Raw genomic sequence first — 12,438 nt, 5'->3', positions numbered from 1 at the left:
GTTCGCATCGCGGTAATGCATTATTCAAACATACTTGACAATAGAAACAACACATATCGAATAATACTAGTTAATAGGGAAAGCATAAAAGTATGGTTATCAACCTCGTCCCCATGTTTGCTTTGTCCCTTCACTGTATTACAACACATGTGCATTCCTTACCAATAAGCACATTACTCCTATATCAGGTGTCTATATCCATGGTGTGCATTGTATGTCATTCATTTTATCAATATCCTTGTATATTGGTCATGCATGTCCATTGTCAGGTTTCTCCAGTGCAACGTATTTGTATTGTTTTATTGTATTGTTGTATAACATGTCAAAGCCTTGCCGATTTCCGTACCTGTCATTTGAATCTGTGTGTGTAGTTTCCATTATATACCTATAAGAATGGTTGTATGTCTTCATTGTCATAATGTCATGGAGAGCTTTGGGGACTGAAGACAACCACAAGAAATAACTCAATAAAATAATTTGAGTACAAATAAATATGAACTGAAACTGGTTTAGGTTGTCAATGATAGCTGAACTGATTGGACCGATTTGGAATGTTTCAACAAGTTTAACAGTTATTCATAAATTCTTTCGACACTTTTAACACTATTGATAATGCGTTTTGTTTCACCATTAATGATGAAGTCAAGTTTGATCAAGCATTGCATTGTTCACCTTTGATGCAGCCTTGTGATTTTTTCAGTGTCTTATTTCTCCAGCGTGATTATGTGACGCTAAATTTGTATGTATTTAAATTTTTAATAATGATTTATTCTCTGTGACTCCTGTTAGGCGTATGCGTTATGTAACATCACTCCTTTATTGTGGACACTAATGAAAATAAGTTTGTTTTATTTGTTGATGTAACAGTTATTGTTGTTGAATAAACGGAGTAACATAATTCCACAAAAGAGAACAAAACAGGTAAGTTAAACAAAAAAAAAAAAAAATGTTTGTTTGTTGTTGGTGCGGTGGCTAAATGAAGCTGTAGATCTTAAGCAAGCGAAGACACAATTATGAAAAATAAAAGATAAAAATACGTCTAACAATAAATAAACGTATAAATAGAAACAAACAAATAGACAATTAAAATGGGATGCAAAAAATTATAATTGTCATTGAATAAATTGACTATAAACAGTAGAAAGTAACTTTGGCATTCTTAAAAAAGGATTTTGTCAATTAAGTCGTATTTTTACTATTGTTTGCGGCGCAATACTGTGAACACATGACTATAGTCAGCTACGCACCCCTTGCATTGGGCCGGAATCAGCTCTATAGAACCGCCCCTTAGTTACCTGAAATGCAGGTTCAATAAAATCTATCTCCATGTTTGTTCTATGTCTACAGTGCACTGTCGTTGTGTGCATGTCCAGTGTGCATCCATGCGCGTCCAATTAATATAAAAGCAGGCCTATTGCATTTTTCCAAAATATTGTAAAAAAAAATAAAACAATATTTTTGTTATGAGATTGTTTAAGACTTCACGTTTTTCCTAATAAATCCTTGTTGGTAGAAACCATTAACGTTGCCTTGAGTCGTGACTTCGCTTTTCAAGTCTATTTCCCTATATATCCTTATAATGCCAGCCGTATACTACTTTAAAATGTTTCGGTACCGGTATAGCATAAATGCTGTAGGATTAATCATTAAAAAATTCACTTGTATCATTATAACACACCATCAACATTGAACAGAATATTATTATTAAAGTACCATCATAATGATAGTTAGTACATGAACAATATTAATCTGATTATTTCATAAAATAACATACATCATGTCCTGAATGGTATAGTATTATACGAACATGTTGAACACATCCTTGTTACAAGACATAGATGTTTTTTTTACTGGCATAAATGGATTGTACTCAGACCGGCAATGGTCAATGGACATCACATTTATCCATTTTAAAACACATTACTTTTACCTCTCCATAACCCTATTTTGACCAGTTGTTAAAGGCACTGGACACTTTTGGATAACTACTCAAAATAATTGTTAGCATGAAACAAGCAATGGAGAGCTGTTGTTGTTATAAAACTTTGTGAGAAACGGCTCCCTCTGAAGTAACGTAATTTTCTACTTAAATATTTGAATTTTGATTTCGAGACCTCATAATTAGATTTTTATGTCTTGAAATCAGTTATCTGAAAGCATACAACTTCGTGTGACAATGTTTTTTCCTCATTATTATGTCGCAACTTCTTGGATCATTCCCTGCGATGTGACGTTTCTGCACAGTCTGCCGCTATTGAGTATGAACTAGGAATTATTTATAGGCCAATCAAACATCAAGATTATTTTGACCTAAGAATAATTGTGTGAAGACGACAAAACAATACAATCTAGCCGAACCAAAGTCACAGTCTTGGCTTCAAAATGTTGAAGTGTTCAAAACGCAAAGAAACTTTGGATTTAAGGTTGCATTGCTCATTAGTTCTCCGGATGATTTGAAAGATAACGTCGTTTCAAAACGAAAAATACATGAAAATGGTGCACAACGCACGACATACATGAAACTGTTACTGCTGGTAATATCACATTATGGAGGTGCAACAATAACTGATTTGCACCTTAATCTAACTATTACTAAATTAATTACCATCCGGTTACAGAATTGTCGCTCATTATCTCAAACGAAAGTTAAACAGTTTTTAGACCACTGGATAAAATCTATTTATGATTTAATTGTTTCTTTGACCATAAATGTTGCCCCAAATCTGGTCACGTACTCTTATGCATATAAGATAATTGACTCGTTTGAAGCCCCAGCTAACCCTGGTTATAATAACACATTTGTATTGAAAACGTCTGCGTCCCATAAGACAACCCCATCTTATCCTCTGGTACTGGACATCAACTCAATCAAACAGGTTGCTGTACGTAGAGCTGACTGGTCTGGTATTCATGGGTACTGCAGAGCGAGCATGTTTCAATCACCGACCGCCAACAAAATTAGGCAATTAAGGAGACAGCTACCAGAAGCGGCCACTGTGGGAGTTTGGTCGACTCGCTCCAGGCTTGCGCGTAGCTTGCCTATGTCCAAAGCTTTGCCTTGTATTGGGTTCATGCCCTAATCAAGGCATAATCAATCGAGGACATTAACTGTACATAATAGATGCTGTAGGCATTGCCAACACAAGTCCATTTTATTGCAGCACCTTGTGATCAGCTAGGACGCATGAGGTGTGGTTATCTTCACTGATCATGTGGCCAATATGACACAATATACAATAGCCAATGTTCAACAACTGCTAGTCAACAGCTACAGTGTGATGGGTAGACCTCGTTCAGAACCATTACATGGTTTACATCACAACTTCTTTAGCTGCATCAGCTGTGTGCCGAAATCATGATTTATATGCATCGGTACAGCATTTCAGCAGAAACTGTTACAGCCAAGGACATCGTACAGATTGATTGGAAATTCTTTCATAACAAAAATAAAATGCCTGGACCTTGCAACAATAATATTTCAAATGCGAGGGCTCAAATTATATGGAAAGTGATCAGCGCGTTCCTATCTCTGGTGCACAGTGTTATTTGCATGAGGAATAACTTTGTTGTTTTCCTGTTCGTCGTGGAGAACTTAATATGACTGGTCCCATTATAGCGTACACCACCGCAAGGTCCGTATGCTTTTTTTTTTTTTTTTTTTTTTTTATATTAAGAGAAAACAACTGCTTATCAATAAAACAACTGCTTATCAATGATAAATAATTCATTAACTAATGATTGACGATTTAATATAATGATGGACAGTTGTTAAATGACAGATAATAGTAAATACTATCAACAAAAACGTTATTCATTTCATACACAGTCACATGATCAATACTTAAAAAAAGTGTTGAATAACAATCTCTCACGATAAAAGGCCAACCAAAAGCAATGGTCTTGAGAAACACGCATCTGAGTTTTACATGCATACTTAGAAAGCCAATAAGAAGCTCTTCCTAGAGTGTACCAATAAAGCCACAACGCTTTCATTTGCACACTTTATTTTACAGCCATTATACACTTTCGGTAAACAGTATTGTCCAAGTCCCACACTTCGTGTATCACAACTAATATGAAAAATAACAAACCTGTGAGAATTTAGGTTCAATCGGTCATCGGAGTCGGGAGAAAATAACGGGAAAACCCATTCTTGTTTCCGCGCGTTTCGCCGTGTCATGACACGTGTTTAAAATAAATCCGTAATTCTCGCTCACGAGAATTTATATTGTTTTAATGTTTTCTCAAAAAGTAAAGCATTTCATGGAACAATATTTCAAGAGAAGTCTTTCACCATTACCTTCTGTAAACCCTGAAAATTATTTGTAAATCTGTGAACCTTTTTTTTTTATCTGTACCGAAAGGGTATAATGGCTTTAAACAGGTGGGCCTAAGTTCCATTCTTTTGAACAGGTTTCTCATTAACATAACCCTGTGATATTTGTCTATAAATCACTCTGGTTTAGGGTTTTATGGTTCCATTTTATCGCGGAAAGCTTCAGTTTTTAAGATGAGAGAGAAAATAGGCTTAACAAAGCGAAAGATTTTGTTGTGATGCGTATGCGTTGTTATGCGTTGTTATCCAGTATAACGATTCCTAATCAACACGTCCCACTCTCAGCTCGGGGTTTAGGTTCAAATAGCGTTTACTACGTTGATCTATAACATGTGAATTGACATGGTTGATACAGAGCTTGCTGCATTGGATGGACGGCTCGACCGCCTCATGTTCTAAACGGATCATTATTATTATTTGTTATTATTTATTCGGCCAATGACGGATCTAAACTGGCTTTTGGAATCATCCATGCAACATATTCTATGTCAGAGTTTATCACGAAGATAGACCTCTAAATATACAACTATTGCATTATTACTGAAGAAAAAAAAAGAAAGATTATTTAGTATTTCAAAACCACCCCATCTCTCAAACCAAGCACGCTTGTTTGTGAGTCCACTGAGAACTTGCTGTAATTAGTCCCTTCTATATTATTAGTGTGCTTAGATGTGCTAGATGTGGTATGCTTTAATTCCATGGTTTGATGCAGACAAGAACACGGGACGCATCTTGAGGATTCATTGGAAGCCAAACCCACTGTTTCCCTTGGTTTGGTGTCTGGTCCTTGCCATATGTTATAACCGAGTAATTCCGTTGATTGTGATGTTTAAATTCCAAGAGTTATTTGATTGTACGACTCCAAGAAAGGTAGAAATAACAATAAATGAAAGTGCATATAATTTTATGCTAACTATTGTTTCAAAACATAGTGAAAAAAGAAACGACACACGTAAAAGGTATGTTTTGAGTTTATGTTTTTGTTGATATTGTGTACTTGTTTATTGTTTGTTGTATTTTTCATATTTCTCGTATTGTTTCCTTCAATTGTTCGGTATTTATGGTTTGAGCTGTTATAGTGACCCAGAGGTGGATCATGTTAACTAAAACTGGTCTATATTGTTTAGTTTTTATGTACTACGAACTAGGCCTATGTTCCGTCCATAAGTCATTACATCTACTTCCTGAGTCCTGATTGGTCAATATGAACGTAATACATGAAAAAACCTTGTCGCACAGTTGGTTGCTTTCAGATGCTTGAATTTGAGACCTCAGCTGAGGTCTCAAAATTTTTAGTAAGAAATTACTTCTTTCTCAAAAACTAAGTTATTTCAGAGGGAGCCGTTTCTCACAACATTTTATACTATCAACAGCTCTCAAATGCTCGTTACCAAGTCAGTTTTTATGCTAACAATTATTTTGAGTATTTTAAACAGCGTCCAGTGCCTTCAATGGATAATTCGTTCTAACACTAACCTGTTCAGATTATTTTCGGTAATATTAGTTAATGTGATTGCGAAGTCAAATCGAACACAGAATAGGTATGTTTGCATTCAAGTAATAAATAATCTAATTTGCCCATCAATAACAAATAAGAAACACAACTGGGCGTTATTGTGTCTATCTTATTGACAAACAATGTGCGTGGTGTACACGATGTGATTGCAGAGGTGTGTGATACAACTGTATTCACGCAACTCGTCTTCATTTGTGTCACTTTTTTTTCTCCTTTTTTGTGTGTGAGAAAAATACACCTCACAAAGAAACTTTTTAAAAACCCGTGGTCATGGTTACTTTGAAGATATATCTCCAAATGAACCTCCATTTATATGGACATGTTTTATGATCCTCCTACGTGATGCTGATCTAACATTGTTCAGATTGATTTACCGCTTAGTCTTTGAATTCGTTCTCAACAACGCTGAACATTCACAATTGCCTTGTTGCTGCTTGAACGATGCATTATAACAAAATGCGAATTCCTTTTCCATAAACAAGTACGGTGTACATTTCGGTCATAGATGTCTAGTTTTGCCAAACGCTATCCTTGAAACAAAAACCAAAATTAAACGAGAAGCAAAGTGTTTGTCTTAACAATAAAGACTCTGAGTGTTGACCCTACAGTCAGGGAGTGATTGAGTAAAACTGTGAATAGCGATCCGCACAGACTCGAGCAAACATCGCTATCGCACGGGCTTGTATGTGGACTACGGCGGCACTAATCTAATTTGCCCAATATTGTCTCGATGCCTCCTAAGTTAATTCGATTTGGGCAACGTTCAGCGAGAATGTGTTGGCAGACTTGATGCGTTACTTGGCGAAATGGGAAGAAAATCACAAGGTAAGAAAACGGTCCGAATTGGCAAAGCGAATAGAAATTGTAACAGAGAGACTCCCACTGAAGGCAATCTAGGGTAGTTCAAGTAATACCAAAATGGTTGAATAATCAACCATTAATGTTAATGGCTAATCAAACGAAAATCATAAATACACACAAACTCATTAAGGTGTTTCAATGAGGAGGACATAACTACCTGTCGGATATCATAGAGAAACCTTTTTGTGTAACTTTTATCGAAATGAAAGCGCGGATATAACCACGGCCTACTTAAAGATCATTTGCCAAAATCGTGAAGTTACAATGTGTAAATCATATCCAATGTGATTGTTAGGCCGAGGTGAGTAGAAAATGAATGTCGACAAAAGGTTGTAAGTGATCTAGGGTTCCTTGAGCCATCCTAGGGAACACAAAGTAGGGTAATTATTATCCAAAAATGATTTAAAATGTAAATTATTCTAAAGTTCTTCCCGGTATATACAATCCCGGAATACCGTCTGAGGTAACGTTACAGTCAAACATAAAGCAGTCACAACCCTACAGGTCACTTCATTGGATTGGCGCAATTTAAATAAACCGATAAAAACGTGTCCTAAATTCTTGTCAAGTCTTGGACTGTTTCTTCTTTGTTGCCTTTTCACTAAGACATGACCACTGAGTTTGTTGAAACTTTGATTTGTTTGTTGTATCAAAAAGTAATTAATGTTCTTTTCCTTAACAATTAATATATGAAATCATAACACTTAAACAATTGTCTGCAAAAATAAAATAAATGGAAAACGTGAATGAATGGCTCATTGTTTGGATCTGCATAAATTATTGTCAAAATTTTTTATCAACAAGCATGTCATTGTAATAGCAGATTGCGAATTTCAATTCCTTTTTGTTGTTGTTTTATTAACAGAAATTCCTTGTCTGACTTTGACACGATTTCAGAGGCCATCAGCCTTATTCGTGCCTGTTAATCTATAAGAACTATTATTGGTGCGATGTCCGTTGTGTGGTCAGCCAGCAAACCACCACACTGTGGGTGCTAAGGCCAGCCGTATAAACGCTAACACGTGTACGCGTGCGTTTCCAGTACTCAACGTGAGTAAATCGCTGTCTTTGTTTTAACAGGCCTGACTTTTGCATAACTGTTTACAGCCATGGATTGACTTGCCCTGTGTGCCAGTTGCGGCAAAGCCGCCTGTCTCAACTGTCATTCACTGTGTCATTACGCTAATGGATCTTGCAAAAACAAAATCTGAGAAAAAAACTCAAACGAAAACAAAGTGAGAATGCTATGGGCGCATGGCAGTACCTCTATAAGCGAGTTTTTTAGGCAGAGCTATATAGTTTCATCGCCACTTTGGTATTGGTGTGGTGATAATCTTACTTCCGATGATTAAAGATAGAGGGGTAGCCTGATGATTAAAGATAGAGGGGTAGCCTGCAAAATGCTGAAGCCATTCTAGCCTTCAAGCATCAAAGCTGGTCTGAAATCACGATACACAAATGATTTCATCGGCTGTATGTGCATGTTGACTAGAAACTCAATCATGTCAGCACTGTAGCAAGGGAAATACAATTTTTGTGGTTGACGTTCGTTCTTTTCTTATCGTTAGGATTCTTCTAGTTTTCAAGTATAAAAAACATTGAATATCAAACATTATGGATGTGTAAATTGGGGAAGAGGCGGGGAAGAACTGGTAACTGGTACAATATGACAGATAACAGTAGAGTAAATGCAAATTATTACAAACTCCCAATGAATTTTTTGATCGGGTTGAGGGGAGCTTGGTGTCAATAAATCGATCTAGAAAACAAAGACGACTTGCATAACGCAATGCAAACATATGGCAGACAAACGAGCATAATGTAATGATCGGTTTGCAAAGGACACTTTCTACCATTGGGCGTATCAGCAATAATGTTTTGTCTATGGTTCGCAATGCATTGTGCTTGATAGGCCCCGTTAAGTCTTGTTAGGCTAACTATAGTAGTAAGTCAATAAAATAAACGCATTCCAATAGCACTGAGAAGTAAGTAGTACATTCCAGATCAATCAATTATTCATAGTTAATGGGCTCATCTAGATGTATTGTCAAGTCAGCACTGATTCTTACAGCTCTTGAAAACCTATAGATTACTTGTCTGCACAATACGCTCTTCTTTACAGGTTTACCGCATATATAGGCCAATGGTTCAATATTGAATTGAGCGTAACACTTTTTTTCTGCCGATTATGCAGCTCATAATGCGATTTGTACAAAGGAAAGTGCCACTGACTGGCGCTCTTTTGTATCAAAGCAGGTCGCGATCGAATGCGGGATAAAGTCGGCTTTCTTGAACCAAAAAAGTCGACTAAGGCGACACCCTGTTCACACTGATGGTGGGAAGAAATATGTGTAGCCGTGATTTGAGACCGTGTGTGGCGGTATCTTTGACGGGGAGCGCAGTTGATGGTACGACGGGTGCCATGTGTAGTACGGTATGGCCAACCGTTGCACTACATGCGCACCATGGGGTATCGCCTACTTCTGCATCACTTGCCTAATCCTCGTACACTATACAAGCATCTGTTTGATAACAGACATGGAAGTAGAATAATGTGGACCAAGAGTCAATCTGATCAACATTCCAACCCATGCACCTACTCCTAATAATTCATAAGTTGGCTCGCAAAAAACAACTTTTTTTTGACAATGCTTTGGAACAAAACAAAAAGAAAACATGCCCATAATATTTAAGCAATGGTACATGTTCAGTCAGTAAGTCGCTACATACCTGTATTTTAATGCAAAGTTTGGTGTTCATATTTATAACTGCCCAACACCGACCACCAATTGCTTTTGTTGTGTTGTATTAGTTTCACAGGTTGGTTTATTGTATTTCTTTCTGTATACACGCTGACGACACTAGAATATCCATACAACTGATGTGATTGAGCTTGTGTTCAGATACAAAAGAAAACATTGCTGTTTTGCTGGATACTTATTATTGGAATTCTACGAACAATAGCGTATATCAAATTATTGGACCAGCTTGAACTATAGTGTTCCTACAACCCATTGACAACGTAACATGAGCCCCCCCCCCCCCCCCACCTGCCCCACCCAAAAAACAAACCAAAAATATTAAAACATAATTTTCAAAAACACACACACACACACAACCGTATTACATCAAGTCGTGGTTTAGCATCACAAGGCACTTCAACTGTTATTAAAAAGTAAATAATTGTAAGAATAGTTACTTTAACTTTTTCAGTAACATTCAATATACAAGTAGTTAATTTAATGTGACCAGTTGATGAACGTGGAGTTAGATGAGCCAGTGTACTAACAATGAGACCCATCGGAGAAATAAAAGGTGGTAGTTATCACATCACACTTTGAATAAACCCAAATTCAAGCACATTTACAAACACGTGTTTGCTGAGTGTACATGTACATGCCATTACAACAATACGTCTCTGTAATGGTTCTCTTATGATATTCCACACAATCCTCTTTAACTTTCTCTGGATATCATCATAAAGTTTAATAGGTGTGAAGACTTCGGTGTGATTTAAGTGATCTTATTTGTCAATATTTGTATACCTTGTTATGTTTTTAAAACCCCCATGTAATTCAAACTCCAAACGGCAAATAATAATCCTATATTCTATGATAATGTCCTTACTTCAACAGATTATTTCAGTGCAATAATGAAAAAAATTAATGTTAAAAATGAGATTACTGGACGCAATAAAGTTCCCTTATTTTGGTTTGTTTCAAATTAGTAAAAAGACACTTTGATTCCTAGACTTTGAGATATATTTGGGAATGGACACTGTGAGAAAGATACAGGAGTTCAAACGAAGCAGACAACAGACAAGTCTGCTGAGACAAGCTTGTTCCCTTCATTGCCGTAACTATATAAAGATGGGACGGCATATTCCCGACACCACCATCCCCCAGGTATCCTCGTTTGAAATTGTATGGAGTTTTGAGATTGCATATAATGCATTTTGTACGCTAATTTCAATGTTTTTAAAACTGTTTTTATTTTTTAAATTAATTGGTTTACACGCAGCGGTGTATTTACTTTTACATACAGGACAAGTTATCTTATCAAACCAAGAGTAAATGGAATAAATAGTGCTGAATAGGGGCTTGATTCATAAATAGACATACATACGGAAACTCAGGCAGAAGTGCTCCCCAAAAAGACAAGTCAGTGTACTCCTTGTGCCCCCTCCCCCTAAAGTTTTACTTTATAGTATCTGCAAATGGAACTCTATTGTTCCATGCAATGCGCTATGACTTATTGGAACTGCTCTACGTCTGTATTTTCACAAAGTTTTAACTCATTATTAAAAATGTCGCAAGTCATGTAGCGAAATACAAATAATTGCATCAGGATCCCATTCCTATGTTTGCGTACTGAGGATGTTGTGTAATTTCCTTAAGCGTTGATACTTGATTTTGCATATTCAATTGATCACAACTTTCTTCTTCAAAGTTAAATCTCGCATTGTCATCGATGTGTCTAAACAAAAGAACTTGTCAATTGTTATTATTATATTCTTTTCCAAGTACAAGAAACGAAAGGCAACATCTCAGAAGAATGTGATATATTATTAAATAACTAATATAAAGTGTACACGTTTGGTAAGTTTGGTATAGCCACTTTAGATTCCAATACACCAGTTGATATAAAAGAATAGTAAACACAATCCCATTAAGTAAAATTATTTTAGGTTAAAAATAGTGGTATAGTTTTACAATAGTGAAGATTAGGATGACTGTGGTGTGGTAGCGGTGGTGAAAATAATTCTGGTATTGTTTTATGCTGCAAGTGACAACAGTGATCAGACAAAATTCGGTGAAACAAAGCTGTCATGGTTAACTCAAGTCCAAGGGTTTACGTCTTACCTATTAAAGAAGTTTGATGCAAAAACCGAGGAAAATGCCGGATATAGTTGGAAAGACGAGTATTGAAGCGCATGGAGGTGTAGATGTTAGCTCCATAGTGGCGTGCGAATCATTCCGAGGTGTACGTACAAAGTGAGTAAATTTGGCATACCGAATCCAATATTAAGGTTAGCATATTGAATATCTGATGCGTTTTAGCGTATTATCCAATGCCATGCCCGCTTGCTAGTTCAGCGCCATCACCCTAATTGGCGAAAGGGATCGCAATTTACTAAAGTGGCCTGTCATGCTAATATGTTGCTTGGTGCGCCAAAAACTAATTTGGACCAAACAAATAAGCAATAGATAAATGATGAAAACACTTGATGAAAAATTCAAAGGCTGAATGATGCAATATTGAATACGTACCTTGCTTAAGGAGACTGTAAAGCATATCTTGTGTGCTACAGTTCGCCATGGTTAGATCACGAGATATTTTTCCCGGAAAGAAATTTTGTTGTGAATTCTTGAGAATACAGTGAGGGTTGCATGAATGGTAGAGAAGGTTTGGGTGCGTCTTCCAACACAGAGATGATGCAAAACGCAGTGCGCACGCGGATAACGGTGATTTATTGGCGACGAGAACGATTTGGGCTAGCTCGCGCATCTCCATCCATTACTATGCATAAGCCAGGCAACAATGTTAGTAAGGATCGACCCATTGGTTCGGCTTAGACTGACTGTATGTATTGCGTCCTCTCTTCTGATAATGCCGGGCTTACCATGCCATCCTCGTGGTCTGTCTGGGCCGTTTTGGTTGAGTATGTCGGCAAGCGGAGCGAAATGAAACTCCCATTTCTTCTCATTCTTGTTATAGTGCTCAA

The 12,438-nt window shown here is 36.8% G+C and overlaps 1 protein-coding gene across 2 annotated transcripts in view; it reads right to left on the bottom strand.

Moving 5' to 3' along the window:
• Positions 1-12,160, bottom strand: part of LOC117303195 (LIM/homeobox protein Lhx3-like) — a 28,121-nt gene extending 15,961 nt beyond the window's left edge. Inside the window, exon 1 of one of the 2 annotated variants that reach the window (XM_033787331.1) lies at positions 11,984-12,160. In XM_033787331.1, the coding sequence (XP_033643222.1) occupies positions 11,984-12,032 (49 nt within the window). In that variant the 5' untranslated portion in view covers positions 12,033-12,160. Of the gene's footprint in view, positions 1-11,575; positions 11,896-11,983 lie in introns of those variants that run through there. The other variant, XM_033787333.1, reaches the window with a different exon arrangement.
• Between the last annotated feature and the right edge of the window lie 278 nt (positions 12,161-12,438).

This window comes from Asterias rubens, chromosome 19 (genome assembly GCF_902459465.1).
Source record: "Asterias rubens chromosome 19, eAstRub1.3, whole genome shotgun sequence".
Lineage (NCBI taxonomy): Eukaryota > Metazoa > Echinodermata > Asteroidea > Forcipulatida > Asteriidae > Asterias > Asterias rubens.
Note: the sequence above shows the minus strand (reverse complement) of the source record. Positions and strands in the feature narration are given on the sequence as shown.